We start from the raw sequence: 15,024 nt of genomic DNA, 5'->3' as shown, positions 1-15,024 counted from the left end.
TGGAGGTGCCAGTGTTGGACTGGGGTGGACAAAGTCAGAAATCACACGACACCAAGTTATAGTCCAACAGGTTTCTTTGAAAACACAAGCTTTCGGAGCCTCAGTCCTGAAGAAGGAATGTGAACTTGTTGGACTATTACCTGGTGTCGTGTGATTTCATGTGACATCGGTTCACTCAGACACCTGTTATCAGGTTACATACATTTATGTCAGAGGTTAATGAGTTAAGTAGCCTTTATCATAAATACTCAATGCATTAAAACAAAATTCCCCTTTGTTTTGCTAATCACCTATATTGATTTTTGACCGTCCGGCATGTGGCAATAATTTCTCCCTATTTACTCTATGGGAACACTACTATCAATGTGAAAGTAACAATAAAAAGACTCACAAGCTGCAGATTCACAGAATCATCATTACGTTGCAAAAGGAAGTTTTATAATTTTAATCCCGACTATAATACCTGATGAAAAACCAAGTCCCCTTTAAGAAAGTTATTATTATGCTATCTTTAATTTTTTTTCTTGACAAAAATATTGTCCGGATTTGAAAGTGCTTAGATTTATGAAATTACCATGGCATGGGAAGGTGTCATCAACAGTGTAGGTTAGATGGGCTTCAGATTGGTTTCACAGGTCGGTGCAACATCGAGGGCCGAAGGGCCTGTACTGCGCTGTAATGTTCTATGTTCTATGTTCTATGTACAGTACACATGCTGACAAGACAGATGTGATTTATTTGTCAGCTGTGGGAATGTTTCTGTCTTTCCCCTCCATTTTTCATGAGAAAATGAGTTTTTTGCAGGCATTACTAAGAGACATTCAGCAATATATCGGCAGAACAATCTGTACTGTTTGGTGCCAAATGGTTTAAAGTTAGGGTTGATTTCTGTGCTAAACAAACAAAAACAAAGAACAGTGGATGCTGGAAATCAGATTTCTGTGCTGTTGGCTCCTTGACATAGACTGACATTTAGAGAATACTTTTCATCCCCCTTCAAATGGACAAAATGGAGATTAATAAGTTCTGTTGAATGATGTTAAATACCTAGTAGTTGAAGGTAACAAGGTAAATGGATGTTGGGTTTTAACTCGATAATTATACTAAGATGTAAATATAAAGAAGAGCCAGGCCATACCAGGTGACTGTTTAGAGATTGGTGATGTAAAACTTGTGGCAATCAGTAAACAGTCTTCACCAAAGTATTCTAGTCTTGAAAGTAGACTTGGAGGTCCTGTATCATATTATAACGCTGTTAGCCCTAATTCATTCATATGAAGCAAATTGCTCACTATGGCACACTCGAGTCTTTAACTTTGGAGTGACTTTGCTATATTCAGTATTCAGTCAAATGCAGTTGTGTAGCTGACAGATTCTCACTTTGATTTACGTGTTAAAGACTGTGAAAATTACTCTTAACACTAAGGGTGTTACAAGCATATTTCGATTTCTTTTATTATAAACAACTTGAGAGGTCTCTCTCCGATACAGAGTACAGCATCACTATTCATTGTATTAAGTAGAAAAGCATTTTTCCAGTGGATTACAGCTTTTACAGAGCACAATGACCGCAATGTTTTCAGTAAGAGGTTATTGTGAGAAAAGTGTTGACTAACAGCAAAAATCGTAACAGATACATTTGAGCAGTGGATGATCAGAATGGGGTTATTTGTGTGGATGATCAGAATGGGGTTATTTTAACGCTGCATTTTAAAGTTAAAATGAACTACACCTAAAGAGCAGAATTCTGTGAGAAACCTCATTTTAATCATTAATTTGAAATGCTTAGGAAGCTGCTCACAATTTACTTTTTCCGTAATATTTACATTGCTTGTGTTTGCTCTCACTTTCTTCCCTCTTTTCCTGCTCGTGTCACCTTCGATTGCCATTGGATAGTTTCAGGGTCCATGCAGCCATCAGATGTTGGTCATGGTTCAGTTAGCACTCTCCTCAGTGTCGGAAGATTGTACATTCATAGTCACAGACTAGAAACTTTAACGTAAAATCCAGGCTGCACCACACCATGAAGTGACCCACGCCACTTCAAGTGAAAGAAATAATACTGAGCATTTTGATGATGAATGTTATTGTGTGCCACCATCAAGAGCCCAAACCAAATGAAAAGACTATTTTCTTGTTCTTCCTTATTTGATTGTGGCTCTCACTGAAGCCACTTCATTCTGCACCTTGCTCAGGCATTAAAGCATTTTCAACCAATATCCTCCTGGCAGAAAACATTCGGAATGGGTATTGGTTATCAAAAATCACCTAAGAGAGTTGTTTCTTTCTTATTGGCTGGAAGGCAAATTCCCAAAGAAAATTGGGCAATAACTGAAAAGGAAAAGTTTGCAGGATATGGAGGAAAGAACAGGAAAGTATGAATTTGAGACCTTGGTTTTGTGATGCATTCATCATGGACTCATAGTATCCCTGTGGTGCGGACGTTGTATGTATCCAGAATTTTAACCAGTCATTAGGTGTTGGATTTGGAAATGTATTACCAATGCTTCAGTGTCACTGGATCAAAATTGTGGAATTCCGCCCTAACAGCATTGTGAGTCTTCCTACGGTTTATGGGCTGCAGAGGTTCAAGAAGGCAGCTCACCACCACCTTCTCAAGGGCAACTAGGGAAGGGCAAGAAATGCTGGCCCAACCAGCGATGCTCACATTTCCATGAATGAATAAAAAAAGACTGTGGTCAGGTATTAACAATAATAGATCTGAGCCCTATAGGCTGGATGTACCGTTGTAAATGCCTTGTCTGGTCTTGCTGGTTTTTGTAAAGCTAAGGTGTTATAGTTGATCTCCATGCAATATGGCCATGGAGAGCTAAGCATGCCCACCTGCCTGCTATCCAATGAAAGCTGATGGAAAGTGCATGTGTATAAACGTTGGTGGGGCTAGGTGAATGTGGATCTGCCCTCTCGCCATAAGCCATAAGCCCCTTCTTCCCTTTTCACTCACGCAAACCCCCCGACGGGATTAAAAAGAAACAGAAAACAGACAACTTTGGGCCAGTTTAACAAAATGGGATAGTCAGGGAAATTCCACTCTCATTTCTGAAGGCAGTCAAGCAAAGACCTGAAAGCTGTAGTGACTGATCTCTGTAGCCTGAATTAACCCAATGTGCAGTTGTGATTTCAAGTGTCAGCTCTGAAACGCATTTGGGATTTTTCAGTTACAAGGAAATCATTGTTTCCCTGTCGGTTGTCTGAACTTTGAAAACATTTTGGATTTCTGGAGTCAGAAATTTTCTCACGAATGTGATTCCTGTTTTTTTGAAATTTGCCTTGACAGGGAAAGCCCGGTGATTCATGGTGATGTGATTAGTCCTCAGAAAATAGGCTGTGTTTCTTGTAATTGACAAGAAGAGTCCAGCGCTGTTTTTTTCTGTTGTGCATTGTTTTGAGCTGAGTTTGCTGATCTCAATTAGTTCCACTATCGTTGGCATTAGGGGTGTTGACCTAGACAGAAGAGGAGGTGGGTTGAAGGGAGCAGTGTCTTTCTGTTACACCCACTGGAAAGTGACCCACTGCCGACCCTGCGAGAGGGCAGATCCACATTCAGCTGCATTGCTGCCTTGACCAGGAGGTCCTCTGACCATTAGTTAGGGCTACACATACCAATGACCATTAACAATCAGTTCTCACTGGGGAGAAGGAAGGGAGTGAATTTGTGTTTGAGTTTGTGCAAATTAAGAAGAATGGTGACAGGCAGAACTACATGTTATCAGGGCAGCAGGAGGGGGAGGCGAAATTGGGAGTGTTCTGGAAAGGACAGGAACATGCTAGCTTGCAAAGATTTCATTCCAACTCATGTCAACAGTAGGTAGCACCTTTACAATCATAGAGTTGTACATCATGGAAACAGACCCTTTGGTCCAACTCGTCCATGCCAACCAAATATCCTAAATTAATCTGGTCCCATTTGTCAGCATTTGGCCCATATCCCTCTAAACCCTTCCTATTCATGTATCTGTCCAGATGCCTTTTAAATGTTGTAATTGTAACCGCCTCCACCATTTCCTCTAAAACATCATGGCACTGTAATCAGATACAATTTGGCTCCAGGCCAATGAAGGGGCTATTAGGACAGAGTTTCTAAGGGCATTTTAAAGTGGGAGAGAGAGGTCGAGAGATGTTTCGGGAAATTAGAGAGATATGCAGTTTCCATTCCCATAAATCATACCCCGTCAATTTGCTGAATTCAGGGATGTGTCTTTTTTATCGGCCAAGTTAAGATATTTCAGAATTGAAATGTGGCAAGACATTGAGTTTATGCACGGGAAAATGGCTTGGATTTCTGAGTGGAAACTGTGTTTGACTGGCCAGTGGGTTGGAAGGAAATGCGGGTTCCTGGTTTTCATTCTGTGACTGTGCTTCTTTCTCAGGGCTTTCAGCTTGTGTCAGGCAACAGCTGCAAGACCAGGTCCCTGTACTTGAAGCTGAACAAGTGCTGCTCAAAGTGCCCTCCTGGTGAGTAATGACATTACAATAGCAATGATCTGAGCCGTGAAAACACATGGAGGCTAATAGTCCCTTGAACCTATTCCACCATTCAATTAGATCATAGTTTAGCTGGTCTGCACCTTAACTTCATCAGTTTCCAATTATGTTGTGGGAGGAATGGCATTCTGAAATAGTCCAAATCAGAAGAGTGTTGTGGTTTAGACTGTGACTTTTCACTTCTGAGTTCACATCTAGCCCACGTTGAAGAGACACAACTCTTTTTTCTTTTGGCCTGTGAGAGTCTCAGCAAAAATAAAATACATGCACCAGTAACTCAGACCCCACAACATATCAGTCACTCTAACTGGACATTAAGCTGATTTGGAGAGGCTGAAAATGGTTTGCTGGGTGGGAAATGAATAAGTCGCGTTGTGCTGAGGTTAGGGAAGTGTAGAGGAAGCTTCAGTCAATTCTTACCTCAATTAGGCACTTCTCAATGGTCTTCAATATCCCACATTTTATTTGAGGCAGTGACAACTATCAATGTGGTGAATGAATGCCACTGTTGACTCTCAGTGACAACATTGTTACCTCTGAGTCAGAAGGTTGTGGATTCGAGTCCCACTGCAGAAATTCGACAATAAAGTATAAAGACTTTATCTGAGGGAGTTCTGCACTGAAGTTCCAACTTCCAGAGGACAGAGGTCCTTTCAAAGCCCTGATTGTTCTCTCAGCTGGATGTAAAAAAACCCATGTCACTTTTCTGGAGAAGAGCAAGAGAATTATCCCCGGTGTCTCGGCCAACATTTGTTCTTCAAATAAAATGACCAAGGGAAGCGACAACCTGGTCATTATCTCAGTGCAGTTTGAAGGACATCGCTGTGTCTACATAAACTGCTGTTTTCCCTAAGTTGAAGACTGCTTCGCAATGCTCCCAGATCATGAACGGTGCTTATTCCTCCTCCTTTTAATACCAAATTTGCATAATATGAAATAACACACTAATGAAATTCAACTGAGATTTGAGAAGGGAATGATGATAAGAACTGACTCAAATATGACCATATCTTTATTCCTTTCCTGAAGGTAGTGCTCTGACTGTTTTAATGGTTTGTGATTCATTTTGTCATTTATTCTGTTATATTTAGTTATTTAGACTTTCCTTCTGCATTCCCTTCAGTTTGGTTCAATATGAACCACCAATGAATAAATTAGCCCCGATTTCCTCCAGCCCACAGCTATCCTGCAACACAAGAACATTGGGCACCCAGTGAGGTCAGATACTTTCCCACAATGGGACTGCCTCAAGGGCTTTGAGTCGTCAGTCTTAGCTGGGCTTCTGGGAAAGAGAGAAACGCTGACAGATTTAACAGCCAGAGAGACTGAGAAGAGGAGGCAATGTTGGCATTTGAAGAATTTCCTCCTGTGTGATGGCTGACCAAGGAGCATGATCGGAAATTGCCATTATGTCCAGCCTAGCTTCATCTTGCTCCGTCCCCCTTGCTGCCTCACATCAAGGGCCATGTTTCAGTTGCGTGCCTGTGCAGTGGGTGTTGATAGGTCAATTCTGTCCCCAATTTCCACTTCCCAGAACTGGTGAATCCACCCTGACCTGAGTTCACCAAGACCAGGCAGAATGTCTAGTCATGAGGTCAGGTGACAGACTGCCAGCTGAATGGTGGGAGGTATTTGTCAGGTTTATGGAGATAAGGAGTACACACTGTGGCGCACTTATGTACAGAGCTGGCAGGGGAATCCATAGGGTCGATAATATGGCCAGACACTTCAGAGTCTGGACCATAGCAGCAACCTGTTCATGTGGGGAGGGGGTGGGGGTGGAGCGGCGATACAAAGGTAAAATGGGGCAGATGTCGGAAATCTGAAATAAAATGGAAAAGGGTGGAAACTTCCAGGAGGCCTGGCAGCATCTGTGGAGAGAGAAAGAGTTAACATTTCAGGTTGATGGCCTTTCATCTGACGTTGTTTGTCCAGTGACTAATTTAAAGACAGGAAATGAAAGATTTCTTTGTAATGCTGACTGTGTTTGTTAAGTGTGGGGAATGTTTGTTGTTTGCAGGCACTTACATGAGCAGTGAATGTACAGAGACTAAGGACTCAGAATGCCTTCATTGTGGCCCTGACCGTTATCAGTCAGAGTGGAATACATTGGATCATTGCCAACTGCACAAAACCTGTAACCAGAGTAAGTATTAATTATTGTCTGGTGTCGCACTGATTAAGATCCAGAATGAGAAGTAAATTACCTATACCAGTTCTGACTATAGATCTAATGCTGCCGCAAGTTTACACTCACACTCCTCTCCTGCCTACTGTCTCTAAAAGCATGAATCACACATCACCTATCACACTACCACAGCTTCAATGTCCCATCCTAGTGCCCAGTCTTCAGGTGAGAGCTGGCATCTGAATGTCTCCAGGCCATTTGACCACTAGAGGCATCATAACCAAGTTGGCATCATCTATATTTGAAAATTATTTGCCCAGTCATTTCACGGAGGAGGTTGCTTTTAAATTTTTGTGGTGTGGTTTGAAATTTCTTTCCTGATTTGATTTGTTATTGTCACATGTACCTAGGTGCGTGAAAAGTTTTGTTTTGCATGCAGTACAGGCAGATCATACCGTTCAATATGCGTTAGGGTACAGAACAGAGTGAGGAATATAATGTTATGGCTGCAGAGAAAGTGCACAGAGAGCGATACCAGCAGAGAACACATCTGTGAAGAGACAAAACCTGTTTGACCAAACACTTCACCAAAATATTGGTCCTTTAATCATCTGTTAATAAATGAACCAGTTACAATTCTCCTCCACAATCACATTATTTGGTTATATTATTATTCGAGCAGTGATGTCTGTTAAGTAGTATTGACATCACTGCAGTGTCAGTTTAAATTATATTAAAATTTAAATAAAATTTAAACTTAAATTGGAATTGAAATCAGTCTTTGTATTGATGACCATGAACCTATTGTCGTAAATGGGCATTCTGAAGAAGGATCCCAACCCGAGATGTCAACTTTCCTGTTCCTCTGATGCTGCCTGACCTGCAGTGCTCCTCCAGCTCCACACGGTGTTATCTCTTATTTTGCTCACTCAAGTCCTTTCAGGAAGGAATTCTGCCATCCTTACTTGGTCTGGCCTACATGTAACACCTGATCCAATGTGGTTGACACTTAACTGCTAACAAGGCAATTAAGAATTGGCAACAAATGCTGCCTTTGTCAGCAATACCTACATCCCATGAAATTTTTTTTAAGTTGGAGTTTTATAAAGATATGTTCATCCTCTGGATGTAATATGCTGACATTGTTGCTCCTTTAACTCTCTCTTTCTCTCTCTCTCTCTGTTCAGATGGAGGATTTGTGGTTGAGAAGCGAGGCACCAATACTGCAGACACCATCTGTCAGTGCCGGGTGGGAATGTACTGCATCAACAAGGATTGTGAGATTTGTGAAGAAAACAAGGTGTGCGGACCTGGATATGGAGTCGTTTACAAAGAAGGTAAAATCTACCACATCAGGAGTAGTGGGACCTTGCTCAGAATTACTGAAGTAACAAACTCTTGTGTTGTGATTTTGTGAACATCAGAGAGATTAACCATGGGAAGAGGCCAATAGCCCAGTTTATTTTATGTAAATTTCAGCTCATCCAACCCTTTGCTTGCTACCTGTATCCTAACTCACAAACAGTCCCATTCACTTGTTGTCACTGTGCTCACTGACCTACATGGATTTATGGTCCACTAATGCCTCAGATTTAAAATTCTGATTCTTGTGTTCAAATCCCTCTGTGATTTCAGCCTTGTTTATCCCTGCAACATCCTGCAGTTCCACAACACTATGAGAGTGCTGCTGCATTCCTCCAATTCTGGCTTTGTATGCATTTGCTGCTGTTTACACCCAAGCATTACCAGCTGTGCCTTCACCTGCCTAGGCCCCAAGCTCTGGAACTTTCGTTTTTAACCTATCCTCCTCTCCACCCTTTTAAACAACTCTTCAAAAAACCTACCTCTTTGACCAAACATAATACCTTTATCTCAGTACCTCCTTCATGGGATCAGTGTCAATTTTTGTTATATTCTAGTTTGGGTGGCTTTTACTATGTTAAGATGGCATATTCAAAGTCAATTGTTATTGAGGCACAGAGGGAGCTAAAGTGGTCACAAAATTGAATGATATGTAAAAAAATTGTAAGGAAAAGGTGCCAGCCCAAGTAGTATAATCTTAAATAATGCTGTACTTTTGATTTTTGCTATCAGATGGGGGAATTTCAAAACCAATGTGTGAGAGATGTGGGCCTGGATATTTTTCAAATGTGTCCTCTAATATGGAGCCTTGCAGAAAATGGAGCGAGTAAGTCTGGATATAATCTTCCATCAAATTATCAAGATAGCTGTATTGAGCAAGACGTTGCCTGGTCTAGTGACATTGAGAACAAAACATCCTGGTTCGTGCTGTGTTTACAATCTTAGCCTCGGTATGAGTTGGGGAAACATTGATCCCGTGTGCTTGAGAGAGATTGTGTGTATGTGAATGCGTGCATTTGAATGTGAGTGTGTGAGAGAGAGTGTGTGTATGAGAGAGGATCTGTGTGTGTTTGTGTGAGTGTTTATGTGAGAGAGTGTGTGTATATGTGTGTGTTTGCGTGTGTGTGTGTGTGTGTGTGTGTGTGTGTGTGAGAGAGTGTATAGTGTGGAGGGGTCACCTGTAGTGCGACATGTACCCAAGATCCCAGTTGAGTCCATCCTCATGGGGACTGAACTTGGTTATCAGCCTCTGCTCGGCAACTCTGCATTGTTGTGTATCCCAAAGTCCACCTTGGAGGTTGGGAGGGAATAACCCTGTCTGGCAATTGTTGCATGGTATCTATTCATCAGTTGTTGTAGCGTTTGTGCATGGTTTCACCAATATACCATGCCTCCACTTCACTATCCATTCCCAAACTGTTCTATATCCCACCCTGCTGCCTGCACTATCCTGCAGCTAGAGCACCACCTGATGGTCAACTGTGATAAGGCACTCCTGCTGAAGTTTAGCTGCAACGTGGAGCTGCCTTTATTGACTGGCCACACTAATGGCCTCTGCTCAGTTGTACAAAGTAAGGAGGATCTCAGTGGAGTGCAACTGTGATGAGAAGAAAAATAATAACTGTACTTCCTATTTTTCTCCTTTTAGTTGTGGGTCACTCCAAATGCTGGAAAATGGAACTGCAACAAAAGATGTGAAATGTGGTGAGTCTACCCAAGAAACTTTGTTTCTGAAGATCTTCCTGGAAAGCAAGCAATAATTATAAGTGATCAACTCACACTAGGTGTAATTTTGACTTTGAAGCTGTTGAAATTGCCTGAAGAAAGTCAATGGAAATTGGGAGAGATGTATAATGGAGACCTGATCCAACAGTGCTGTTTTTTTACCCCTGTTGCCAAAAGATAAAATCACTCACACTGTCACAATCTACCACATTCTTTGTAAGAACACAAATGCATCAATCTCCTTATGTCAGAACATCCTTGCATTTTACATAGAGATACATAAAGTCATAGAGCACAGAAACAAATCTTTCAGTCCAACTCATCCATGCTGACCAAGTTTCCCAAACTAAATTAGTCCCACTTGCCTGCATTTGGTCCCCTCTAAACCTTTCCTATTTGTGTACCTCTCCAAATGTCTTTTAAATGTTGTAACTGTACCTGCATCTACAACACCCCTCATGCAGTTCATTCCACATACAAACCACACTCTGTATAAAAAGGTTGCCCCTCAGGTCCCTTTTAAATCTTTCTCCTCTCACCTTAAAAATATGGCCACGAGTTTTATAAACTGAAAGCCATGCTTGGTGCAGTCTAATTATTCTTTATTTGTCATGTTTCCTGGTGAACGTTTCATCATCTGAGGTACTCAGGGTGGCTAGGGTGAACATTAATTAAACAAGGCTTGATCATGATGTTTTCACCTTGTGACAGTGAGGAGTTGGGGATGTGACATGGGGGCCCCCTAACACACCCTGTCTGATCTTTTCCATCCTGCACCACCCCACTCCCTAACAACGCTAAACTCCCACAAATGGTCTCTCTTTTGAGCTGCTGCTGAGGAATGTTACTTGCTGTTTCTGAGGTTTCCTGTGTTCTTTCAAACTTTCTGCACTTTAGATCTTATTAAAATTCAAAACTTGTCATCTGTTCATGATCTTTCATAAATTAAGACACGAGAACAGAGTGGGGAAGAAAAAAAAAGAACACATTTGATTATTTTGCCTTGTTCCTCAAACCTCACCATCTTTCTGCTGTAACATTTGCTGGGAGTATGTTGAGCCCCTTATTTGTGGATTTGATTGATGCATAAATCTGTCTCTGAACAGATTCTGAAAATAGCGGCACTCTGTCCTTCTGCTGCTGGATTTAATAGGCTCAAGTTAGATCTGGACGCAGTTGAAATCTGATGAAATCAGGCATCACACACCAAATTACTGATGGGTGCTCATTAGGTGGTGTCAGATAGTGACACTGGTTAAGAACATTGGAGGCAGCCGATGCAAACTGAGTGGCCAGTGAGTTAAATTTTCACCCATTATTCCTCTCCTGATGAATCCAGTGGTCTTGTACCAGGGTACATCTTCTCTTCAGCTGCTAGGTTCAGCTGTGTGAGTCGAAGCCACAATTCAATCAGCTATGATTGATCAAGCAGCAGAGTGAGCTCAAAGAGCTGAATGGCCTACCTGAGTCCCATATGAGGCTGGAAAAGCACAGCAGGTCCAACAGCATCTGAGGAGCAGGAAAGTCAATGTTTTGACAGGACTGGGAAGGGGGAGGGAAGCCCAGAAATAAATAAGGGGGGTTGGGGATACGGGAAGGGTAGGAGAGATGGTGAATGGTGGATGCAGGTAGGGGGTTATTGTGATTGGTCTGTGTGAAGGGTGGAGCAGATAGGTGAGTAGGAAGATGGTCAGGCCAGGAGGGGGAGGGCTGGACGTGGGATAGGGTGAGGGAGGAGGGATTTTGAAGCTGGTGAAGTCAATGTTGAGTCTGTAAGATCCCAAGGCACAATATTAGGTCACACTTCTCCAGTTTATGTTTGGCCTCCCTCTGACAGTGGAGGAGGCTAAATGTCGTCAGGGGAGTGGGAGGGGGAGTTAAAATGGATGGTAAATGAAACGTCGGGTGGTTGATACGTGCAGACTATAGATGCTCTGCGAACTGGTCCCTGAGTCTGCGTTTGGTCTCCCTGATATAGAGGAGACCACATTGGGAGCAATGGATGCATTAGATGAGGTTGGATGAAGTGCAGGTGAATCTCTGGCGGATTTGGAAGGATTATTTCGGGCCTTGGACAGAGGTGAGAGGGGAGGTAGAGGGGCAGGTGTTGCACCTCCTGTGGTTACAGGGAAAGGTGCTGGGGTGGTGAAGCGGTCGGTGGGGAGTATGGAGCTGATGAGGGAATCACTGGGTGAACGGTCCCTGTCGAAAGTGGACAGCAAAATATCCTTTTGGTGGTGGGGTCTGATTGTAGGTGGCAGAACTCTCAACAATTTTTCCTTTGATTCCTCCCACTTCCTACAAACCAAAGGGGTTGCTATGCGCGCCCGCAATGGGCCCGAGCTATGCCTGCCTCTTAGTAGGATTTGTGGAACAGTCCCTCTTTCACAACTACACCGGCAGCATCCCTCACCTCTTTCTCCGCTATATTGATGACTGCATTGGTGCTGCCACGTATTCCTGTGAGGAGCTCAAGCAGTTCATCAACTTGCCAACACCTTCCACCGCGAACTCAAATTCACTTGGACCATTTCTGCCACCTCCCTCCCCTTCCTGGACCTCTCTGTCTCTATCCTCAGAAACCGATTCACCACTGACATCCATTTCAAACTCACTGACTCCCACAGGTATCTCGACTACACCTCCTCTCACTCATCCTCCTGCAATTGCTATCCCAAACTCTCAATTCCTCCACCGTATCTGCTCCCAGAATAAAGCATTTTACTCTAGGATTTCCTCAATGATCTCCTACTTTAGCGACCCTAATTTCCCCGCCTCTGTCATTAAGGATGTCCTCAACCGCATCTCCTCCATATCCTGCACTTCTGCCCTCAAACCCTCTTCCCCCAACAACAATAAGGATACAGTTCCCTTAGTCCTCACATACCATTCTGCCAAACTCCGAATACAACGCATCATCCTCTGACATTTCCGCCACCTACAATCAGACCCTGTCCACTTTCCACAGGGACCGTTCACTCGACGACTCCCTCACCAGTTCCATATTCCCCACCGACCGCTTCACCAACCCCGGCATCTTTCCCTGCAACCACTGAAGGTGCCACACCTGCCCCCACAAGTCCCCTCTCATCTCCTTCCGAGACCCCAAACCATCCTTCCAGATCCGGCAGACAGTCACCTGCACTTCGTCCAACCTGATCTACTGTATCTGTTGCTCCCGATGTCACCTCCTCTATATCGGGGAGACCAAACGCAGCCTTGGGAACTGGTTCACGGAGCATCTGTGCTCTGCACGCATCAACCAACCTGACCTTTCAGTTGCCATCCATTTTAATTCCCCCTCCCACCCCCCAAGTGACATGTCCATCCATGGCCTTCTCCACTGTCAGAGTCAGGCCAAATGTAAACTTAAGGAACAACACCTGATACCTTGCCTTGGGAGCTTACAGCCCAGTGGCCTGAATATTGACTTCACCGGCTTCGAAATCCCTGTACCCCCACCCTTATCCTATGTCCAGCCCTTCCCCTCCCGACTTGCCCTAACCTGTCCATCTTCCTACTCACCTGTCCGCTCCATCCTTCCCGTAGACCAATCACAATAATCCCTGACCTGCACCCACCTATCACCATCTCTCCTACCCTTCCCCTATCCCCACCCCCCTCCCTCCATTTATTTCTGGGCTCCCTTCCCCTTCCCCAGTCCTGACAAAAGGTTTTGGACCAAATCATTGACTTTCCTGCTCCTCTGATGCTGTCTGACCTGCTGTGCTTTTCCAGCCTCACACCTATAGACTGTGGCTTCCAGCATCTGCAGTCCTTAGTGTCTCCAAGTATCTACGTCCTGTGTTCCTCCGTCCATCTCCTCTTGATGAGGTGTTCTTCTCCATAAGGCTGAATTGCAGTCGTTATATAGTGAGCAGTCTTGCCTGACTCCACACAAGCCGCTCGCCCATAATGAGAGGGAGGGAATGGGGTAAAACCATGGTGCAGCATTCTCACTCACATGACTCTGTCACCATTTACAATGATGTTAGGGGTTGCTGGGAGAATTTGGCTTCTCCTGCAAGAAATAAAGACTGGAAGTGGGGTCATAGATCTTGTTAACTTCTGTGTACTCTGGTTCTTTTCAGGTACCTCAGAACTTCCATCGAAAGCGGGATTAATCACAGTGATTGTCCTCCTTAGTGTACTACTCGTTATTATCATCTTGCTTTCCTTTATATGCATTGGAAGTAATAAGGGTAAGTAGTACAAACATTTCACCTTGTGCATTTTTACATTATTTTTTATTAATTTTACACTTGTCGGAATGAGAGATGTTGGTCCTGGGAAATTAGGCTTTCATTGTTTAATACCAAACAGTCTCAAAGTTAAAATGCAGGACAGATACAGAGAAAAACTCCCTCTACACTGTCCCCATTCAGGGCATGTACAGCATGGGGTTAGATGCAGAGTAAAGTTCGCTCTACACTGTCTCTGTCAAGCACTCCCAGGGCAGATTCAGAATGACGAGATATGCATCAAACCTCCCTCTATTTTGATCCAACTGTGCATTTAGCCAACCTTAGAAGACGATCTGCTATCACCCAAGTGGGACAATGTTTAGTTCCAATACTCACCATCCTGTAGTTTTTCCAATCACCCATTAAGTTACTATTAGTACCAGAGAATCTTGCTTTTGGATGAAACATTAAGACGGAGCTCCATTTAGCTCTTTGGCTGGACATAAAGCATTCCATTGGTGCATTCTGAAAGATAGAATGGAATGCTTTTCAGGTCTTGACCTAGATTCCTCTTTCAGGTATCACCAAAGTCATGTTTATTAGTCAGTTATTATTTCTGGGATTGTGGTGTGCACTGGGATGTCCTCATGACACTGTAAGGGATTTACAATGGCAGATGTCTTCTTAATTATGCACTGGTGGATGGTGTCAATTAGGAGCTGTGAGGACAGTGCAAGGCCATTGTACACCCAGCATCATTTTATATAGATCTCCTCTCACTATGGATTGGCACTGGGTGCCAGGCGCTGGGTACAGTGCCACAAGTGATTCCATTTTGTTTCTCTCTCTTTCAGAACATCGGACCAAAATAAGGGACATCGTCAACAGGCTGGTAAGTTTAGTTTTATATGTAAATGTCAGTTCCTACAGTTTGTTCACCTGGTACCATATTCCAAACGGGGCTAAATGGGAATCGGAAAAGGATGACTGAAAGTGATTGGGTGAGGGATGACTGGGAGTGATTGGCTGAGGAACCGTGGAGCATGATCGGCTGAGAGATGGCAGAGCGTGATAACAGTGATTAGGGGAGGGATCATCAAGAGTGATCGGGTGAGGGAT

At 43.4% G+C, this 15,024-nt stretch overlaps 1 protein-coding gene across 1 annotated transcript in view; it reads left to right on the top strand.

The window, feature by feature from the left end:
• Nucleotides 1-15,024, top strand: part of LOC109918442 (tumor necrosis factor receptor superfamily member 5-like) — a 30,476-nt gene that overhangs the window by 14,252 nt on the left and 1,200 nt on the right. Inside the window, exons 2-8 of the mRNA XM_048608108.1 lie at nt 4,392-4,476; nt 6,527-6,652; nt 7,822-7,971; nt 8,729-8,822; nt 9,645-9,700; nt 13,813-13,923; nt 14,760-14,797. Coding sequence (XP_048464065.1) covers nt 4,392-4,476; nt 6,527-6,652; nt 7,822-7,971; nt 8,729-8,822; nt 9,645-9,700; nt 13,813-13,923; nt 14,760-14,797 — 660 coding nt within the window. The remainder of the gene's footprint in view (nt 1-4,391; nt 4,477-6,526; nt 6,653-7,821; nt 7,972-8,728; nt 8,823-9,644; nt 9,701-13,812; nt 13,924-14,759; nt 14,798-15,024) is intronic.

The sequence above is a fragment of the Rhincodon typus genome, chromosome 19 (assembly GCF_021869965.1).
Source record: "Rhincodon typus isolate 14 chromosome 19, sRhiTyp1.1, whole genome shotgun sequence".
Classification (NCBI taxonomy): domain Eukaryota; kingdom Metazoa; phylum Chordata; class Chondrichthyes; order Orectolobiformes; family Rhincodontidae; genus Rhincodon; species Rhincodon typus.
Note: the sequence above shows the minus strand (reverse complement) of the source record. Positions and strands in the feature narration are given on the sequence as shown.